General features: G+C 41.9%; 1 protein-coding gene across 11 annotated transcripts in view; it reads right to left on the bottom strand.

Annotated features, from left to right (window-relative positions):
- AGAP1 (ArfGAP with GTPase domain, ankyrin repeat and PH domain 1) overlaps positions 1-23,319 on the bottom strand; it is a 403,925-nt gene that overhangs the window by 132,372 nt on the left and 248,234 nt on the right. For all 11 annotated transcript variants that reach the window (XM_068947772.1, XM_068947774.1, XM_068947773.1 and 8 more), the window contains 2 exons: positions 13,290-13,394; positions 147-315 (listed from right to left, as the gene is read on the bottom strand). In XM_068947772.1, the coding sequence (XP_068803873.1) occupies positions 147-315; positions 13,290-13,394 (274 nt within the window). The remainder of the gene's footprint in view (positions 1-146; positions 316-13,289; positions 13,395-23,319) is intronic.

Genomic DNA, 23,319 nt, shown 5'->3' with positions numbered 1-23,319 from the left:
CGGCTTGAACAGTTACATATCAACAGTTATTTGGATTTGTAAAATATTCCTAGGTATCATTTCCATCCTAGCAGTACATGCCAATTGTACGTACACACTGGGAAATGTAGTCCTTTCTTCTTTTGCCTATCATGGTAGTCTCTTACCTGAATTCGGCGAGATGTGTAAACTGCTCATGTCCTTTGAGAGGCCGTTCGTTTTGGGACTAGAAATGGGTGCACAAGCTGATGTAGCTCGAGGCGGCCTCTTTCCCGGGACTTTCACAGTGGTTCTCAGCAAGTCGATTTCTTTCCCATGAACATTCTGCATATAGTCCTGGTAGGAGGAAAAACCCCAAAAAACCCAGTATCAGACAAGCAGTTCTGCAAGCAGGAAAACTAAGGAAGCCTGGCTTCCAAAGCCTTGCGTCCTACATCGTCCGCCACCACCCAACCACGATGACTCTGCTTCCCCCTTCCTTCCACGCTCCTGGTAATCCCGATCACACTTTTCACTACAAATACTCCACAAAGTCTTTAGCTCTCTAGTACATCCTCCCACCACCAGTTGGGTGAGAGGCAGCTCATGCTGAGGCTGGTTTTGAGCCGCATGTACAAATTTACCAGCCAGCAGGTCAAAACCAAGCAGAATGACTAGGCGTTGCTCACTGTTCCCCACCCATGGGTTTACTTCTGTCCCTCTTCAGGTAACTTTAAGTACTTCTCTCCCTCTCTTTATCAACTTTGGCTGAAATTAGCCAACAGGCTTAAAAGTTACAAGGGGGACTGACTGGAAAGGTTTCCATGATTACAACACTGTTTCCTCGGAATATCATCCCTCCTCCGCAAAAAACAAAACAGCAGAAACAGCCACGCAGCAGGAAGAAAAATATGCCAATTAGTTCAGAGTAAACGCACTAAAAGCTGGAAGATAGAATCAGAAAAAGGCTTTTCCTAGTTCTTGTTTGGAAAGCACACAGAGAGAAGGTAAGCAGACAAATCTTAACAGTCCATTATGGAAAAACAGTAGTCAACTTGGTGGAGCCAAACCACCTTTCCTTGACAGCTTCACGACAAAGGGAACTGAACAGTTCTTCAAAGAGTAATGAGATTCTGGAAAAACGGGCTCTTGACTCTGCTCCCCAGCTTCAAAGCATTCCCTAAATTGTCTGCGGGCTTCCTCAGTTGAAAACACAACAGCAAGAAGACATGGATTTCTTTATGAGAGGACGAATGACAGTTCCCTAATGTAAGGCAGCCATCGAAAAGGCAACCCTGGAACACAGCAGAAGAGAGACGCTTTCAGTAGAGGCTGTGAACGTTAGAGCCACTATAGAAGACATCGAGGTACACGTCCCCTGGAATGCACTTTTGGGGTTACTCGCACTCCAGAAAAAGAAATAATAATAATTCAAGCTGGAACAGCTACAAGGACGGCCAAAGAAAGAGAGCCTGTCTTATGAGAAGAAATGCAGGCTAGGTGGCACAACAGAATAAAATAAAGGATGAGAAGGAGTAAGAACATTGTATAAACGTACATCAGGGTATATGCATTCCCACAAGGGAAAAAGCTATTTGAATGAAAGATCAGGAAAGAAATGGGTATGTTTAGGTCAGAAACCAGGGGAATGGTATTCCTAACAATCTTCTAACAGGAGCAGCTCGGGGTAAAAACTGTAATTCCTTCAAAGATGGAACTTGATAAATTTATAGAGCCCTCTGTGAGATGCTGCGAGCACCCATGCAACCAAAGACTCTCTGACAACGAGATTTTTTCCCACTGTACAAGTGTCCACGGCACTGCAACATAATTTAGCCACACTAGGAGGTATTATATGAAAGACCACAAACGTTAACTGGGTCGGTTACAAACCTGCAGCATAGAGGCCCACATACCACCAGAGCATCCATTTTACAAGTAATACATGAAGTGGACTAAAACCATACTCTAGGTCTAAATCACTACTGCCACAATGCAGGGAGCAATCAGTTCCCCCATAAAAATCCTTTCTCCTTTGACAGTTTTTACAATAAGAATTATATATTCTGCTCAAAACATACCAAAATCTACCACTGGGCCAGCATTCATTTTTTGCACAACTGACTTTATTATTATCTGCAATAATAATAATTAAAAAAAACCTCAACTAAACAATCACAGCAGCTTCTTTTCCCAACTGGTTGAGAATTATTTACAGTAAAAAAGGGGAGCCTGAACAGTTCACTGGCAGAGGAAGTGGAGCATTGCTGCCCAAAGAAACAAAGGCAATCCATTAACAAAAAATTCACTTCACTTTTGTGCATTTCTGCTCTAGCAGCTACTGTTTCGCCTATAAATTATCAAGTTGGCATAACTTTCTTGCTTAGTGTCAGTTCTTCACAAATTAAAATACAATAACCAGAACATAATTGAGCACTTATTGCTTATGGGCTCTAAAATGAGGCTTAATCAGATAGTGACTAAACCTCAGCATGTACTTTTTTTAATAGACACATTTTATTTAGCATACAACAACCGGCGTATTCCATTTAAACTTGATAATGAAGCGTTTATTCCAAATTCTTCAGAGGAATAGAGTATAGAGTTTCCATGCTACCCCACCAGCTTGCAAGATGTGACAGGGCGTTATTAAAGCACTTTTAATTGAGAGTAGAACAGGCTTAGGTGAGCTATAAACAATTCAAGAGAGTAAGTGAATGCTGGCAAATGGGAAATAAATACGCTGTAGCCATATTATATGAAAGTGCCCAAACAGAACAGATGCCACACAGGTATTAATGTCAGCTTAAATATTTATAGGGATATATCAAATGTAAATAATAAGGACTCTCTCATTGTGTGCAAGATGCATAGCAATAATCTGTGCATTTCCCTGAGGAGGAGGAGAGGAAAGCACCACGTTGCCTACCAGCCCAGCATCCATCCCTGCACCCACTCCTTCAGATCTGCACTCGGGGCTTAAAAGTTAAAACTACAAAATAACGTAGCGGCTTCAGAAGTGCAATGTATGGTTTGATCAGATTAGAACAGATGAGGGCCTTGCTGTCATCTGGAATATGCTGTGTTAAAGGGGAGACAGCAAGCCGGATTTTGATATGCAAATGTTACAGATATAACTCCCCTAGATGTTAGTTGTAGAAAACGCTGATCCAAGAAAAAAGGGGAAAAAACCCTTTAACAAGGCATGAGGGTAATTCAAAGCCAAGTACTTTTAAACAGCACTTAACAAGTCCCTAGAGCCCACTCAACAGCGGGCCACCCCAGAAGGGCCATCTTCTGCCCCTCAACAGCTTGAAAAAGTAGTAATTGCAAACCCATTTGCATTTTTCTTCTCAAGTTGTCCACGTTCATCATTCAGAAACGCCGGAAAAAAAAAAAAAAAGCAAGCAGCAAAGCAACGGGAACCCTCCCCAAATGTGTCAATAACAGGATAACCGACCGCCCGCGTCCCCCGCACCCCTGCTCTTGCACCTTCGCCGCCGCTTGTTTTTTACACTCGCTCCTAATTATGTTGCATCTATTGCCATACACTTAATTAGCTGCATTAATGTGATTTCTTTTCACATAGTCAAGCAATTAAGAGCTATGATTGAGTTTCATTCAATTAGCCTCAACAAACATGCTAATTGATGTCCCAGATGCAAATGAGGTGCAATGAGAGAAACCTGCTAGCAATTGAGAGTTGCGGCGGAGAGACCTCCAGCTCTCGGCTTGCTGACAGCAGCACCGCTGCCCCCTTCCGCGGAGCCGCCTTCGGAGCAGGGGGAGCTGAGCCATTAGTGCCTCCGTGTCCCAAAGAGATCCCTCCAGGAACAACGGACGGCACTGAATCAAATCAGCGACGTCTCCCATCCTTACAGCCACGGCTAGTAGCAGGGCGGCAAGCGGAAAAGCGCGGAGCGGCTCCCTCCAGCTTGGCAGGCATGCGTTCCAGCAGCCACAAACGCCACCGTTTCTTTCTCTCAGGACTATAAAAGGTCTCCGGTCTCATCTCCGAGCCTGTGAAATACTACGCAGGTAATGGCCTACAGTTATCAGTAACTGGCGACTTAATCTTAGTCAGCTCTGGGGCAACGCCGCTCCTTCAAGTTAGGCCCAGAACACATCAATCAATCAATAAGCCCCCCAAAATACGCTCCCCATATCGATTCTCATTGCTTTGCGTCCCGAGGTTACCGTTGGCGGTTTGCTCAAATATAGTGCTGCTGCACTGTTAATTTGACTACTCAAGGCCATTGACCATTATCTAAAGGACTAAATAAACTGCTAAAATATCAGCGAAAGTCATAAAAACTACACTGACTGAAGATGACACAAAGCGTTATTTGACAGCACTGCAAAATGAATTGCCCTGAGTAAAAAGACACGATGCGCCGTGACACAGACTAATGTAAGGTAAAATTATTTTAGTTCTGGTCTTGATCCAGCTCTTCGTTTATAACAGCAGAAACTAAATTAACCAGGTAAACAGAAGCTTTTCAGATGCACAAATTGAGCAAATGGATATGATTTTGTTTTCTATACAAAACTACCAAAAAGAAACACTGCTATTCTGGGGTGCCCCTTTTGTTTTCAAGGCCAGTGGTTGTGAACAAAATTGCTAGCATATGTGGCAGTGGCTTGATTACGTTCAAAACCAGAAAAGACACTCCACCACGGGCCACGGCCTGGACCCAGAAGACGTGATGCTTCCAGGCTGCCTTCTACTTTCTCCAGGAGGGGAGCGGGGAAGATGGAGGAGCTTGCTGCTCCATGGTGCTAGGTGAACAGGACTCAAACTACACACCAAACCCCCTCATCTGAGGATTGCCGTATGTCATAAAATTAACATTTTAAGAAAATTTTGCTCCATCTTAGAGAGCTACAACAAGGACATGGCCAACTATGTGTTTCTTCCACTAAGTACCTGGCCCACTAACCCCACTCTCTCCTACTTGTAATGGGTAAAACAACAAGGATGCTCCCTGCAAATGCTGCCTTTCCATTTATTTAATGATACAAAGGAGCATTTTCAATGCAAATAAGAATATTACACCTTTTCTCATTTTGATCTATTAGCCCAGAAAAAGGCTGTTTTTCCAATACTAGGAACTGGTCTAGGCCCAGGAGAGACAGACAGACAGAAATTCTTTCCCAAACCTACCATTGGCTTACACTGGGCTTTTGGGGAAAAACACCTTCATTTCGGGCCAATTTCCCCCGCCTCAACCGCACATGATACTCACAGGGCTTAGTTTACTGAGGTCAAGATAGGGTTTCCCCGACTAGAGGTAAAACGAAACATAAAAACATGCAATTATAGAAAAGCAAGTTTGGTGGCACGTCAGGACGGCGTTTTGAAAGGCTGACGGTGGCCGGAAGCTCAGGGTGGCGTATTTTCCAAAACGTAATTCCAGTTTAGCGAGCCGACTGTAGCAACCCGCACAGCCTATTGTTCGCTGTCAACAACCACCGCTTTGTAAAAAACAAACCTCAATCCCCTTCCCCCTAAACCAACACCCCCCCCCCCCAAAAAATACAAAAAAATCCACCCCAGTACCCATGCAGACTGGTAAATGGTTGAAGCCCTTTGCTTTTTTGTGTGTACGTGGCAGTCAGACATTTTTATTGCAAAATGCCGTCTGGAAAAGATGCAAAACCAAATTGCTAAACTGCAAAAAGAAAAAAAGGGGGGGAAAAAAAAACAAAAGGCCCCCTTCCCTTTGCTTATTGAGTTCAAAGGCATAACATGCAGCACCCTGCAGCAAATGGGAAGCTACACTAATTTTAAAGCCATAAAACGCTATAAAGTGCCCTGCGGGGCAGGACTACACTGAAGCTAGTTGCACCTAAATAAGACATGGTTCATTTACTTCGCAGCTTAGCCTAATGTAATCATCAGCGGATTTCTAGCCTAGAGTTGTAACAGGCAAATAGCCGATACTGTGGAGGCGACACTCCCAGCCATTGAGGGGCCTCCGCTAGATTGCTGTTGATTAGAAAATTTTTCAGTTTTGACAAGCACTTAATGAACATAAATCGCTCCTTGATTGGTTTCCATTTGGGGCCACAGGCGCACCTAAGAAGAAACAAAAGTCTCCTACTCCTCTCCCTGCCGCTTCCTCCGCGACGAACCTACAGTCAGGTTACGAGCCGCAGTGGAATATATTCATCAGACGTTCCTGCTAAAGTAGCCATCCTCCTTCCTCGCATATAAATATGGACGTAATATTCTTCAGCATCATAATATATAGTTAATCTCAAGGAAAGCAATGAAATGTTATTTTCTGGGAAGAACGTACGAGTGGAAACGTGTGCTGCAAAACACTGATCACCCTAAAGCACTCAACTCCTGACAATAAGAAGGTCATCTTGAATCTGTTTTATTCAAATTGGGAATCAAGAACATTAAATTTGAGCAATAAAAAGCATTCACTATATCTATCCTACAACATTAATCAATTCATTCGGTGTTCCAGGGGCAGGGAGGAAGTTGGGACATCATCTTCAAACAAAAGCGGCTTTGGAAAAAAATTTTTTTTTTCCCCACCAATGGATCACTCATTTTCATAAAATTTCGAAAAAATTTTCCGCCTGCATGTCTCTTTCAGACCATGCAACAAGAACGGTTGTAAAAGACAAATCAGTTTTACCATCCTGAGTAATTTACGAAGCATTTATACCCACAGCAGTTAGCTCTGCTGGACAGGAAGCTCTAATTTTATAAACCCCCGTGATTAATTAATAGCTTGGCTTTTACTGTTTAAATTGCAACTCATTCAAGTACCAGAACTATTCTAGAACCACAGTGAAACGTACGTTTGCTGTTCCTTGCTCCAAAAAATGTGCACAGCTCTGCAACTAATAGGATCGTGTTTGCTACTATATCCTACACCAATGACAATGATAAATCTTGTCATGCCCTCTGAAATGGATAGATTTGAAATTAAAAATGCTTCACGTTCTCCTTGTTTGTGCATTAAGTGGCTCGTGAATAGCTGTAACAAGCCCTGAAAGTGAATACAAGAACTTAGCGTGAATTATCAGTTGTCTTCTCCATCAGCGTAGACCATGGTTATCTATTTTAGGAGTCTTTCAGAGTGTAGCTTACTGACCATCGTACAAGATACCAAGAAATCCACAGTCTGATTTTTCACTCAGTAAAATAGGTGCGATGGTACTTTCCAGCAAGGATATTTCTAGTCTGAAGGGACATAGAATCATTCAGCTTCAGAAAAGGGAAAAAAAAAAAAAAAAAAGGAAAGAAAAAAGTTATCCCAAATTATGCATCTTATTTAAGGACTGTAAACACATTTCGGCTTGTTCTCCCCCTGCCCCCCTATTTAAGTTTTTCTCCCAGACTTACCTTCACTCCATTGCTATTTTAATATGATGCAGTAGTTTCCCCAGTAAGCTAGATACTGAATGAGCTATCTCCTCTAAGAGTTACAGACTAGATCTCCCCTGACCTTTCACTTTCAAAGCACAGTTGGTTATAAGTTTTGTATTCAGTACCTTTACAAAACAAAAGTTACAGTAGTGTGGCTGCAACTCTCACTTTTTCCATAAAGGTTGATTACCCTGTAGTTACTACTAGCAGCTGCATAAATTCGCAATGAAGCATGCTAGGAGGAAAAAAAAAACAAAAAAACCCCCACCAAGTTCTGGGAAATTTAGATCAATAATGTTAAAAAGAAGAACATTGCTCTGAATACAGCTTTGATCAAACAGGCTTCCCAAAAGAGTCCCAGTTGTGGTGAGTGGAAAAATATGTTATCTTCAGCTCGTCCACTGTAACAAGCAATCGTTAACACACAGATGTTGTAACTTCTCGTATCATTTTGGTTTTCTATCTTAACCAATGTTTTAGCCCTTCTAATGGATATAGCAACTATAACATGAACCTAGGCATTAATTGCTTCAAACAAATTTAACTTCCTCGCCACTTAAACTAGGATCCTCATTTTTGTTCTGTACGATTTGCTCCCATCACAACTCTTTCAAGAGGCAGAACTACATCTCATGCAATAACACAGGAAAAACAGGCATACGCGATGGTATTTTAGAAATACGAATATTTTTGTTGAAGCAACGCAAACACCACACTTTGGGGCTACTGAACAGCCTGAGGTAACACACAACCCTGAAAAGAAGACTGAACCAAAACGATAGCAGCAGGCAATTATTCGCAGACAAAAGCTTACTTGTCCAGAGCAACATTCAGCTCTACAGCGCAAGAGCCAACAGGCCAAACAAAGAAATCCTGAAACCCAACACACGTGAGATTCACTGAAAAAAAAAATACAGGAGAGAGAGGACTCCCTTTATTTGCAAGCTGGCTTTCCATTTTCAAACTTTTCAGGAAAATCATGAGAACTAATAATGGTCAAAAGTACATCAAATTGCACTAAATATTATGAGATATATAAATATTATTGAGACTAAATATTATTGAGAAAAGTCCAAGGATCTGCACCACTGCCAGATTTTAATATACATGCCAATTTCAAAAGCCTCTCCATTTGTCATAAAGAGTCTAGCCAGGAAAAAACAAACAAGGAAACTCCATAAAAACCCAACCTATCGCCCCCAAGTCTCTGATAAAGTATTGTGTTTATACGACCTTCTAAGAAGGTGGATCTTTAAAATACATTGTTGAAATCTTTGTGCAAAGTTTAGCCTAGTATCAGAGATGACTCCTGGCTATGCTCAAGTTTCACCTTCTTCTTCTTCTTTTTTTTTTTTTTTTTGATCTATCCCACTTGATTGGATGACAGAAAAACATTGCTAATGCTTTCCTTGAGTTAGCTCACATAAGCTAAGTCCCAGTCAGCACTATTTTTAAGAAAGAGTTTTAAAATTGTGGCTACTGTCACACAAATTGAGCAGACCCATTGAATTCACCCTTTGAATTCTCAAAGTAGACGCAGGATAGATTTCTCCCCCTCAATCGTTGCTACAATCCTACGCGCCTTAGTGCAGGTTATCAGACTAGATCAGTGAGGATGGGAGCAGGATTTAAATATGAGCATCACTGCTGCACAGACCTCAGCAAGTTAAAGCAAACCTTGCTGTATAGGGACATAGCATGTATATACCATGCACAGTCTAGATGGGCTTTAAGGAATGGTCATGAGACCTTCCTTCTAATGTGTTTACGAAGCTCTTTTTCCCTCATAAGCTGCCCTAGTGCTGTGCACTCATTTGAGCAAGCATCCAGAACAAATTAAATATAACAGGAAAAAATACCTTCTCTGAAAAATCTAAGTTTTCAGGGTTTTTTTCCCCTTCTTAAACAAGGGGCAGCTCCTGTATCATGGGGATACAGCAGCACAAATGGACGTCCACGACCAAGGGTTTGTCATCTACTGACCTATGGCGTGATGGCAACCCTCAGGAAGAGGGACAGAGGTGAAACATCATCAGCGATTCCTCAGGACAAGGCTTACATAAAGAAGCCGCATGCAGCAGTGCCCAGCATGTATCCTGGTGAATGCATTTCAGGAGCCCTTACACATGGCACGCTGCCATTAAAAGCCAGGAGATGCCTAGACAAATTCCCATGGGTCCCCTTGGGGAGGCTGATGCTGAATTTGTCAGCCCGAATTTTAGTCTTCCACTCAATGGCTATACTCTAGAAGTAGAAGATGAATAGGGAGCTCGGGTGAACTTTGAAGCCTGCAGGTCAAAGTGCTCTCTCATTATCCCCAACGTTTTCTATCATTGTAGCTCCTAGGCATCCCGAGGGAAGGGAAGGTTTGAGGCTCTTGAAAAAAAAACCTAACATGACCAAGTCAGAAAACAGTAGGGTGCTTATGTACATATTTTTTCTTTCCCCGTTATTCTCTTCCTCCACTTTCTTAAAAAGGAGGAATATCCACTTAGCTATTGTGTAAAACGTCAAGCTGGTGGCATTCACAGTCACTTATTTAGCTGGCACAATATAGCAGTCGTTTCAATATGCTACCCTGCCAAACCAGCTTGACCCTTCCAGGGATATCTCGGAGATGCTAACTTGATTTCCACCCTCATCTCAAAAGCTTTCATTTTGTAGGCTACTCTTTTTTAGAAGGGGACAACGGTACTGATTTGTGCGATATGCACACGTTCACCGTAATAAAAACCACCGCCTTCAGCTGACACATCTGACAGTAGAGACAACTGATCCATTTAGGGCCATATGTCAAGCAGTATTTAACATAGTGCTCACTATCAGCCACTATATATATTTTAATAGGTTCTCCCAATGCAAATTTTCAAAGTCCTACCAAGCTTTCTTCTAACTTCATGTATTCCTGCCACCACTAGAGGCCAGCCCACCATATGCATCACAAAAAATACAACTGCAAAATTTTGAATAACTAAAATGACCTGCATACTTGCAATAACTGAAAATAACTAAGTAGTTAAAGTCAAGCTTTCTCACGAGCTTAAGAAACTGACTTTAGGCGATTAACAGAAGTGCTTTTCTTTCATGTTGTTTAATGGGAAGGTTGATGAGAATAATGCCTTTCATTTTCAAAACAACATTACAAAACAGCTGAAATAGCAACACAACCACATCATTAAAAAACAGAAAAACAACAAAAAGTATCAGTTTCTTTGGTTTGCTGTGAACAAAGAAACTAGCAGTTAGATAAGCAAAACCCAGAAACAAGCAAGCCAGAAACACACTGGTGGAGTCCTAGTCCGGGGGAAAACCCACTCAGCCTGCACCACCCAAGAGCAAACTCTAATTTTCTGGCTTTGCTACCTATAAAATTTTGTGTAAGTTGTCGTGAGAGCGCAATTGGCTTTAAATATGTGGCCCTGCTCCTTCTTCCCACTGTGGCTTGAATTAGGCAGAGGAGATGGGACATACATTTCCAAGCCCAGCGCAGGAGGAGGAGAGGGGAGCACTGGGATGAAAACATCAAGTCCGCCTTGCGTTGCTTCTCTGGTTCAGGTGGAGGCTTTTGACTCATAATGATACTTTTGAGCATGTCAAAATGACCGGCAACATTATCATGAATTGCAAGGTATAAAAAAAAGAAATATGTTTACAGTAACTGACTGGTGTACAATTGACTGACGGATTAAGATCACTCTGCAGGGTTTCTTAATGACAGCTAATTGACAATAAACATGCACTGAAACGCACTGCAAAAGTAACGCGGTGACTCTTTCAAGGCTAAAGTCAATAGAAACACGTCATTGAAAATGCACCATTTATCGGATAAACCATGCCACAGAAAGATTTTAATGTGAATGAGCAAAACCCTAGGAATTCCTAGAAACTGGATTTGATGAGGGTGTCTCGAGAAGCCCCTGAACAGGTATTACTTTTTTCCCCAGTAGTTTCTTGTCAAGTCGGAGACAAGTGTGCTCCCTTACCCACTACCTGCTGAAATACAGCCAAGGGAAAAGAAGCAAGTTACAAACCTTGGAGATGTATGAAAGAAGGCCTGTGCAAACAGAAATACAGAGATGGGTACCTTTTTTTTGGGGGGGGGGCACGGTGGGGGATAGAGGGAAACAATTACAGGCGAGTAATTACTTCTTCTTTAAATGGATTCTTTCTAATCTCCAGTGGATTTACCTCTAATCTCAAAGTAATTACCTCTAATCTCAAAGGATTCTCACTCTGGGGGAGACTAAGCAGCTCCAGGGAAGCCTGGAGAGAAGTGTTCTATTGTCTGCAACAGGCAATGAAAAACTAACACGTGCATATCCACGGGTGGGAACAATAGAGCACTTGGACAAAGCAAGGAAGGGACTTGGGCACAAGTGAGGGCTGCCTGCTCACTTCTGCCGTGATGACCCACAGTTGGCCATCACAGTCGGAGGGAAATCAGTGCAGGAGGAGGAGTGCCTCAAACACACGTGCTAGCCAGGCTTCCCTTCTGTGAGCAATACCAATACGTAATTCATGTATTTCGAGACTATTCCGCTGCAGATTTTCCAAACATTAAAGGTGCTAAGGCAGCTTCTCCCAACACTCAACCAAAGAAGCAAGACGCTTGTCTAGCTCCGCAAAAAGGAGAAGTGAAAAAAAAGGACAAAACCTCACTATGTAATACAAGGGTTGAGGGACGTGATTTCTGATGGAAAGCAGCAAAGCCTTGCAGCTAGCTGTCACGCAGCTTACTAAATAATTTTTAAGAGACATGGAAGTGACATCAGAAACTATGCCAAAGCATTATCAGGGCAGGAATTGAGACTATATAGTCTTGTGACAAGCCAGAGAAAGCACTCATATTTAGCAAGCAGGGAACACAAAGTTGGTGCAATCACAACAGCGGTGTGGCTATGCTCCTGAGACTTCGCACATCGGAAACAGAAGGTGTCTTCCAGATCCACGTGCAGGTCTACAAGCCCCAAGGCACACCTACAGAAACACATCTGGTTGGAACCTTGATTTGCACTTCTGAATGAAAAGATTGCCCATAACGATACCAACGGCTTTAGAAACAACTGGCCCAAAAATGATGCAACCAGCCCCTCTTTAACTTTCCAGTGGGACTTATTACTAAATATAAGACCTGATATTACTCCAAAGATCTTGGTGAGGGTCATGAAACGTTTTCTGTGTTTCTCTTGCCTGTACTAGAGAGTAAGCAGAAGAGCCTGGATTGTGCAAGAGTTCCCCGAATCGTAGTCTCCATCTAGGCTCTACCTTCTGAACTGTTTTGGTGTGGAAAGATCTCTGGGAAATCTCATCTTCCCTTTTGCCAACATGGCAAGGAGCTACAAGACGTGCTTGTACTGAGTTAGACTGCCACTCTCCTTCCATCCATGGATTGTGCTACACACACAGAGGGACAGACAACATCCGTGGGCAGAAACGATATTAGACACTAACATTAAAAATACTTTATGGCACATATTTTAATAGCTACATCATTTTCAAAAAGCTCTTCAAGAGTACTTTCTTGAATAAATCATAACCATTGCAAGTTGACAAATACCAGAAAACTTCCTCACTACTGGCTTCACCCAGGACACTTTCCCTTATAAAGTACTTCTGTCAGTGGTGGTGCTTTTTAATCCTGGCATTGACAGCAAGATCACACAAAGCATCAGTGCAAAATGAACACTTGAACCTTTTTAATTGCCTCTTGGGATTCAAGTTCCAGTGGATTTAAAGGACCCTTACTGTCCACATACACTTCCACTGTGGAATTTTATTTCAGATTGTGCCTTTTTGAGGAGGAGGGGGGAAGGGGCAAAAGGGAGAGAAAAGTTTCTCCACCAAAAAGGACTTGACAAAAAACATGTGTACAGAAGAACTTACTAACATTACTTTATCAAGGCTTGACATCTGCAGCATGTACAGGGCACGGCGTACTTACGTGTAAACTAGGATGATAGGTCAATACACCGTTGTCGCACAGCGTAACGTATTTCTTCTTCCATTCTTTATTCAATGACTTGCCACTTCGTTTTAGCAGCATACCCTGTGAAGAGGAAGAAAAAAAGCAATAAAAAAAAGCAACACTATTTTGCCAATGTACAGTTATTTAAGACATAGAAAAAGCTAAATATAATTGCTAACATTTTAGTTACATTTTCTCCTACATGTTGCTCAGTGTCCCCCATTTCTCCTGGGACACACCTTTTCACCACCTTCAGCTCCAGTGCTTACAACTTAGATGCAAAAGCTCTAAGTACAGCTTTCATAAAGTCAGTCAAGAGAGCAGAAAACACTATCAATAGCTGGCTTTGTCCAACAGGCAAACAAAACCCTTTTGCACTGAATTTCACTCTTCAGGAAAGTGTATTATTTTAACATGACACAGAGTGAGGTTACCCCCACACACTCCAAGTTGATAAAGACAATGGTGCATTTCCTAGAACCCTAAAATAAACGTTGACTCTCTGGATGAATGAATTTTCCATGCAATCACAGCTTCCGCTTGCTTCAGCATGCACTTCTCTGATTCTTCCTGTTTTTGGATGCCTTTGTTGGTTGGGCTTGGCCTCTCCATACGCAGGGAACTGTATACATCTGTGTTTTCATTCCCTTTCACTGTGAATTTTAACAATCAACGGTTTAGATTAAAAAATCCCATCATGCTTAAAAGAACTAGCGTTACTATACAATATCAATCTGTTCTCAGCTTAAAAATAGAAAGTCCTTTTGAAAAGCAAAACCCAACATGATGGTAAATCAACCCATGCTGTAGCAACACACTTCCCCAGGAAACTGCGATTTCCAAAAGCAAGGCAAAACACAGTTCCTAACACACAGAGTAATTTGGTCACTGAAAGCCTTAGTTTATTAGCTCTTAGCCAGACTCCTGCGAGGGCACTGCGGTACCATCTTGGCTGTGCCACAACACTCCCCTACCTCTGATGTGACATTTTAGTACAACCAGTAGTACCACAAGTACTCAGTAGTTTCAAAGACCAAAAAAAAAAATTTTTTTAAGCATTAAAAAAAACCCTAAAACAAAAACCCCCCACCTTACATCAGTTTTAATAAATCATGACCAAGAATCTGAACTAATACAAGTTTCAATTCTCTTATTCCCTCAAAAGACTATTTCCATTCTAAAGAACCTTAAAAAAAATGGAAGAACTGCACTAGGGAGCGCAGAACAACCCAAAAAGATGCACTATTAAACATGCTGTTTCTAATTATTGTAGAGGCTTTGTTAAAGCGGGTACATCTTTAGGAGATCAAGTCTCGCGAGCAAGCTACGCTATCTCCTTTTCTACTAAACACGCAGCTTTACAAAACGTTGCCTCTTCAGACCAAATCCCCAAAACATGAGCGCACACAGGTCGATTCTGTGCCACTACACGACTAGATCTGTTCCAGAGCTAGAAAAATCCCTCCCATCCCCAATTCCAGGTCTTTAACCCTCAGTTAAAGCCCCATGTCAGAACCCATGTGAATTAATAGCTCTTTTTACAACCAGAAAGATGATTCCACACGGAGGGGAGGGGAAAAAAAAAAATAAAAAAATCAGGGTTCACAACTGGCTGTTGCTGGACAAATACTTTGAATAAAGCTCAGGAGAAGCTTGACAATTCAAAGCAATCTGTGGACGAACGAGAAGGAGAAGGGAAACCTGGCAATTCAAAGCAATCTGTGGACAGGACTGGAAGTAAAAGCTTGCATCAGGCGACCGAATTAGACTCTAGTACAAACTTGAACTTTCTGACCAGCTGGGTGTCAGGTCTTTTTTTTGTGCTGTTCATTGCCACATTTAGGTGGCTCAACCTCAAACTTTCAGCAACCCGAACAGGGTTCGGCAATGGTTTCTCACAAAAGGTTCGGCAAGCGCGAGCTGCGTATCCCAATTACAGCCTTCTGGCAGGTAGAGACCTTGTTTTCTTCTATTAAAAATGAAAGCATATTTCTGCCTTTGACTTGTCTGTTTGTCTATAGTAGGTGATCCGTCACTTCACCTTTCCAATCTTTTACACCTCACCTACGCTTGCATTTAGGGGGATCCAATTCTAGTTATCACTATGCTATATGGATCAAAAATTACTCTCCTAAAGCTGTTTCCTTGTGCTGGTTCTGATGTGTTTGCTCCTCAGACCTTTTAAGCCATAAGGATCACATCAGTGAGACAGATATATAAGTTTTGAAGAAAGTAGAAATACATATCACACCTTTTCAACTGTCCCTTTGCTACAGGTAAAACATGTCCCTCCTTATGCGATTTCCAATCCACGCCAATTATAAACTCAACAAATTGTGATGACACTTTGAAAATGTATTTTTATTAGATAGAGGTTTTGTTACTGTCTAGGTGCAAATTAAGAAATTCTATTTTGGGACCTAAATGAAGACATTATTATACAAGCTTGCACCTTGTTTTTAAAACGAAATTCCCATTTCACATAGGAGAATTCTCTTCAGCATGAAACATATAACATCTCCCTGTTTAAGTCTTACTAGCTAACAAATCAGACTTCCTAGTCCATTTTCTTTAGGGACCCTCTTACACACAAAAAACAGATTTTTGTACTAGGTGAGCATTAAAAATATTTTGCGATATCCACAGAGGAAACTGCTCTGAACACGAGAAGCTAACAAAGCGTTACAAAGCCTAGAAGCACATAAAACCACACTTTTCTTCCAAGATCAGACACCATCACTTTGTCTGTGATAACTATATAGAATGGGCTTGAGAAATGCTCTTAGTACTGGAGTTTAGATCAGTCATAAATGCACTTAAACTAAACCTAAAATAAATAAATAAATGGCCCAGATATGACAAGAAACGTTACTTAAACAAAACAAAAAAACCCACAAACCTTCACTCGAGTTACATTATGTCAACATTTAAGCCACATCAGGTACCCTGCCTAGGAAACCAGATACATTGGTTCCCACTGACCTTTCGTACCTCCAAGGCAATTTAGAGGCAGCTTGGGCATATTTACAGCGCTCCGGAGTTAAACAGGCCACACATACCCACAGCGTATTGTAAAAATCACACTTACTCTCCCGACTATTCAGTAAGGGACTTCCACGAACTAAGTAAATCAACTCAAATTGTTATTAATCAGATAACATTACTTATCCTGACTAATTTGTGTCAAAATTTCCCTTTGCTACCATTTTGCCATGTGCAATTTTAGCACTACAGTTCAGCAGAGCTGACCCAAGCCTCAAGATTCAATACTTCAAGAATTTAACACCTCCCATTTGCTCAAACTGAGAAGAATTTAACACTCCAAATTAAAATTTCCCACCTTCCCTCCAATATTGCAATTCGGACTATACTGGCAGGACACTTCTACTAGATAGTGCTGTCTGTACTTTTAATGAGCAACAGGAAAAATAATTCAGCTAGAGCAGACAAAGTTCACGTGTTGGGTTTCACTCAAGGAACCGCGTCACTGTGCAAAGAAAACTGAGGAACTGTCTGTATATATTGCAATCTCTTTATTAGTAATGTGTATGCTACGTCTAGTCCCAGGAGGTCATTGCAAGCCAAAAGCAATGTTAAGTGTACAAGCTTTAAATAACTTACAAAGTTAATGTAATGAATGTAAGTGTTATCTGAAATCCATCACTCAGTGGCTTGCTGTAGCCTCAAGCAGTGATAAAACACCACTCATAAATTTATATTAAAACTCTGTTCAATAGCAATTATTTACCAACAAAGATTTATTGATTGCATTTACTGTTAGAGACTGAGGCCCTAACTGAGTCAATCAGCTTATGTTGTTGAGCTTGAGGGCACCAGGAGAAGTTACAGACTGCTATCAAGCTCTGCATCCTGATCGTTATCGGGAGAGTAGGAGCAGCTAATGAAAGGCCTCCAGTACAGGATTGATTGGACGTAAGGGAAAAGACCACCGGTCAAGGGACCACTATGTGTAATACACATGCCTCATCTGAATATGCAATAATCAGCTGAATTTAGGCACTCCGGATGCCCTCCTGTAAGCTACAATCCTTGCCTGCTTAAACAACAAATGAAGACAAACGGTGAAATAATTACACATTTCTTTTGAGGAAATATTTCAGGTTTTAGACAGCAAACTATCAGCATTTACAAGAGCACCCCTCAAAGTTGCTTACTACCGCATTAGAGATGCTGGTGAGCGAGCATTCCTAATTTTTCAGACAGGCTGGACAGTTAAAACAGCAGGGCCATGGATACGTCAGCGGAGCCAAGATGGCATCTCCAGGGACCATCTTCAGGAAAGGAAATATGATACTTCTGTTGCTTTTTTCTCTTGGATACTTGCACCGCTGCCATGGCTAAGGTGACAGCTCCCTGTAAGTTTTTCCTGTTGTTCTTTCCATCCTTAATTTTTAGCCGACATCATACTGTTACCCTGATGCTGTTTTGACAGAATGAAATATGTAATCCTGTACTTCATCATTAACAACATAAATTCTTAATTTTCCACTCAGGTCTCTAGTTCTCATAACTATGATTAGCAGCCAGCAGTTTTATGAATTTTATACAGCTCCATCATATGCATCCTGTTCATAAAAGAAAAAAAAATCCATATACGTTCAGAAAGATCCTGACTCAAATCAACTGCAATGTCAGCTACTCATAGTCAAGATTACAAGCAACTATCACGTATGAATTCTGGCCAACAATCCTTCCACTTCCTCTAAATCTATTAACGTCATAAACAAATCTTGATGAACCCTCCAGGTCTGCAGGACTATTCAGCGCTAGTTAGTCCAGCTAGCAGCACTAGAACCAGTCTATCTTCTCCTAGCAAACCAGAGATTATTTCTTACCCAATAACGTTTGCTTCTAGAACATTTAATTGTAGCAAGTTGCTAGTCCTGAAGTCCATTCTTCCAGCATATGACAGACAACAGCTCAAACTATTTCACCTGCAAGCAATACTTGCACACTAAAGGTATGGTTATGGTAGTCACTGTTCCCTCTTAAAATGATTAATTTGAGCAAAATTGGTAGGCAATCAAGTCTCTAGGGAAAAAAGCAGCTAAAAACGTCCATCATTTCAACTTATTTGGAATCAGAAAGTGTTTTTCCCCTAATCTACCAGATTTAAGTCTTCATTTCCAAAACCTGAAGGGAATACCTGTTGGTCTTTTGGACAATTAGCTACAAAAGGACTTAAACTTTTTACAGTTGGAAAATTGTAGCAAACATCTCGTACAATAAAAGGGCAGCAGGGATCGAAAGAACCACAAAATAAAGCTACATGAAAGTGGAGTACCTTCAAAGAGATCTGAAAAACGTAGACTTCAAATAGTCTCAAACTTCAGTTTCTAACATTAACAATGCAAAAAAAAAAGAAAAGAAAAGAAAACAAACCAACCCCCCCCCCCCCCCCAAAACCCCATATATTCTTAATGCAGCCTGGCACATGGTGGGGAAAGGACATGCCTTCCTTAAAAATCTGCACTACAGTAGTCTTTAGAGTTTTGATATATCTTCTAAAGATGCTTCCCCAGTCAACACACGTATCCTAAGATAACAGTTGTCATGTTCATAAGGATTTTATTCACCAGCTTGATGGTCTTGAGAATAAATTTTAAGTTCAAAACATTGAACCCAATTCTTGTCTAATATTCCCAAAACACAAGGAACACAGGGTAACAGGTAATTACACCTTAAGTCGTTACCTAATGCTGAGACTGACCAGCCACCGCTCCATCCAGAGACAAAAAGGAGACAACATTTAAGATCTGACTTGGAACAAAAGATGATAGTTTTGCTAAAACTTGGCAGACCATCTACCTATAGCAGGTACCTTTTCCAGCTCTGAGCACACGAGCTACTGAAAAAAAAAATCTAAACTGAAAACAAGCTTTACTAAAATCATCTGAATGCTGATTAGACAAGTTTCATGCTCTGTTTTAATACCAGTGATCAAGACTGTCACCTCCAAAGAAGAATGACTATTGAACTCCTCCAAGAAACCTCACCACCAGACATAGGATAAACAGGAAGAACACATTTCAAGGTACAGTGTTCACTGTTACCGTGTTTTTGTTTGCCCCAGTAACTCAACTTCCAGATTTAGGCCTTACATGCCAACTGTGGGTAATGCACAAGTTCTTCTAATATGCAGCATATAATTTTAAGGCCAGCTTTCACAGCTCCCCAGCTTGCAGCTGCAGCTGTTTCAGGAGATAGGCAGGTATTTCCAGCATGTTGCGGAGAAGGATTCCTCGGGATTTTGCTGAGCAGGAGAACCCAGTTTTATTTAGAAGTACTTATTTGTTTGAGAAGACAGAGTACGATGCATGTGCGCTGCAACCTGTGGACCACAGACCAGGAAGCCATCGTCTGGCACGTTGTCGCGCTCAGTCGCCTGATGAGGAATCTCCTTATTTTTAAAAGGCAACAAGATAATTGTGCAAGAGCAGGCAATCGCTCCAGTGTTGGAAGAGGAATTCGAATGGAAAGCTAAACGACCTACCCTGCTGTAATACCCAGCCAGAGCAAGCAGCAAAAGTCCAAAGCTACACAGGTTGGCCCAATGGACAGGCTAACACTTCAGATCCTCCCCAAAGAGATGATGCAGAACAGACCTTTAAAGGAAGGAGATGCCGAGCAAGTTGTGAGACTTGAGTACGCCTCCAATGGACAGCACTGCAAAAGGGGCTCTCTTTTGTAAGCCCTAACTCTGATTATTTCTAAAATTAGACTTCTTAAATTTCATGGCACGTTGCATACCATAGGGCTATCCCCATTCCTCTTCTATCAAGTTTAATCCTTGAGCCTATTACAAAATGCAGCTACAGCTACATTTGAAAGGAATGGTATCTCTCTCGCTTTAAACACAGTTCACCACTCTGAAGGAGGCACATCACCTAGCAAGTCGCGTTATTTTTCTGCCTTACAGCATAGGGAGCTCTGTCGCCTTCCGAGGTTTGTTCCCATTTACCCTGTACCATTAAAAAAAAAAAAAAATCGCAGCCCTTAATAATCTCAAGCAGTAGGTTCATTAACCCCTTGGCATTGGCAGTTGCGGTTTCCCTGACACCATCGTCAGCGCTAACGCGAAACGCTGCAACGCAAATCGTTGTATCGTCGCGTCGGAGACACCAGGCGGCGGATGCCAAGGGGTCTAAGCCGGCAGCGATCCGCTCCGATTGAACTGACACACCCCTTGCCGCGGCTCCGACTGGGCACACCGCGTTCTCGCCACGACGAAGTTGTCACCGACACAAACCAGCTCGGTGCAACGCAAACCAGCTCGGTGCAACGCGGCGGCTCAGATGAAAATCAGGAAGGGGAAATAACGTCGGGAAGCTGATTCGGTAGAAGCAAACGTTACAGTGTGGAGCACCTACTGCAGAAAGGGCTGTAGCAGCAGAAACGCTCGCAGCTGTAAAGACAGCTGTATGATCAGGCAGGAAAAAGGAGTAAGTAACAACATATATTTCCCCCTCCCCTTAAGAAACAAACCCAACATGGTGGGGGAGAACGAAATCAAAAAAAAAAAAAAAAGAAAAAAGAACCAAAAAAGAGGACTCATTACAGAGCCATTACAACTTCTAGACGGACAGCAGGGCTCTCATTAGAGCGGCACGACATTCCTGGAACCCTCAAATTCTCTTTATCGTATTTCATATAAAGTCGGGATTTGGGGGGGGGGGGAAGGCGAGGGGGGTTCACAGGAGAAAGCCACGAAAAGCTTAAAACCAGATTTTAACTTTCTATCCTGATACTACAGTGTTTCCATAGAAACATGAGGAAGACCACTTAAGAGAAGCTGCTTTTTTTTTTTTTTTTTTTTGTGGCCATGTTTGGCACCATACCCCTCCCCCGGACAACCTATTATTTCACAAATGGGTGCTTTTTGCCGCTTGTTCTGTGCGGGCGCCCAGGAAAGAGGAAAAGGCGGGTGGGGGGGGGGGAAGGGATGTAAAGAAAAAGAATACTGGAGCTTTAACCAGTTCCCCTGTGGCCCCCTCCCTTTTTTTGTTGGTAATATTTCTGTCGCTCTGCCAGGGTAGACGGTACAAAGGGTTACACTTTAATTGAGCTGTCAGCATCTCCGACAATCCTATAAAACTCCGATTATGCACGGCGGGGTTAGCGACACACTTGTTATTGTGGATGCCCTATTTGCTCAAGCCGAGCCCCCTCCCCCGCCCCGCGCAGGTCACCTAACCCACGCGACCTTCCTGTCATTAGCCGCGTCTATTCCTACCTCACCGCTGTGAAAATCACACGAGCCAAGGCTTCAAAGCCCTTGCCAGGACTGAATTCGACCAGGAGCTAATCACCCACAAATCCAGCTCAAATGGCAATAATTGGCTAAACTGCTCACCTCTCCAGAGCTCAGCAGTAATTTGGGATAATAAAGCCAAGAATTATTCAGCTAACTGCCCCGAAATGTATGCTTTGTGACCGACACACTTCACATTTTAATAATGATGGACACAAAATCCAATTTAATGCAGCATCTACTGAATAACAAAACCAAGCACGCTGGCAGTAAAAAAAAAAAAAGTGTGTTTTTTCTTTCCTTTTTTTTATTTTTTTTTTAAATCATGTTCCATGTTATTGTGTAGAAAGAATTCGCGCTTCACGGCATGAAATTTTGGGACCAGAAAGGTCTTCGGGACCAATCCTCAGAAACTCTGCTCTATGACGGTTTTTTTTTTTTCCTTTTTTTTTTTTTTTTTTTTTAATCAGAAGGAGTGTCCCACATTAACAAAAATAATTTTACCCAACAGCTATACCTCTGGGCCTTAATCCTTTCTGCGGGGTAAAGTAAGAAAAATCTTTCTTCTTCCACAGCAAAAAGGTACCTTCTTCATTATTCTAGTTAACGGCATCTCCTGACTGCCCCATTTTTCTTTCCTTTTGCCCTGTTCTCTCTTGTCACAGGATCCTTGGCACCAATGACTGCAGTACGCACAGTTGCTGGGCAAGCAGTGGCACTACTTTGACCGCTTCATGACGGGACCATCACCGAGCTGGTTCCATGGTGCAAAGCTGCTCCATCACTCTCCCTTCCAGCCACCCCATTTTCTTTCCTCAAATCTCCCCCAAGGCCGAGAAAGGGAAAAATACACATATAAACACATATATATGTGTTTATATATAAATAAAACAATACTTGAGCATTCTGACTTGTCATACTGTTTATATACTTGAGACGTCCAATTCACTCGAGGAGACGGACTTGAGATGATGCTCTTTCAGAGAGTCAGTTAGTTTATGTTAGGCAACCGGCATCCTCTCATCGTCACAAACAAAAGAATAAGAAACCCACTGAAAGATCAATCCTCAAGCCCCTTTAACCAACTCACCTTACTTTAAGGGAAATTGTACATACTGACTTAGCATCTTTCAGATGCAGGACTGCTTCAGAGATACTAAAACGTTACAAAACAAAACCGTAATTCTAGAATTCGAGGCCTGAAATTCCCCGGCACACCAGTCACGTTTTTCACGTTGGCTTAACACAAAGTAATATGTACACGTGCATCTTGACCGAATACGCATCAACGTTCCTGTATGTCAACTGCCAAGAAGATACAAAATCAAGAGGCAGAAATTCAATTGACTGCAGAGATGGAAAGCAAGTGCTACATCTGTCTCAAGAAATTAGTTTAGAAATGCTTTTTAGCTCATCCGTTTGAGGCATGCACCTACCTGCAGAATTTTAGACACTAATAGAAGGCAAGCTGGAAAGAGCAGTCGCACAACCAGTTACGGTAACGTGCTAAAAGAAGTTACCCGTTACAACGGTCGAGTTAAACGCAACATAACCACGTTTAAACCGAATCCCACTTCCTCCAGTTCCTACAACCACGTTTAACGCTCCGAAACAAGCTGCAGAAAGACGGAAACCCCATTCGGTCACAATCCTTCCCTGTTTAACCCAACCATTTAAAGAACAATCTACAACAAGGATCACTTTGGAGAGGATATTTGAATATGATTTTAAACA

Source organism: Struthio camelus, chromosome 6 (assembly GCF_040807025.1).
Source record: "Struthio camelus isolate bStrCam1 chromosome 6, bStrCam1.hap1, whole genome shotgun sequence".
Classification (NCBI taxonomy): domain Eukaryota; kingdom Metazoa; phylum Chordata; class Aves; order Struthioniformes; family Struthionidae; genus Struthio; species Struthio camelus.
This window is presented reverse-complemented; position numbering and strand designations above follow the sequence as displayed.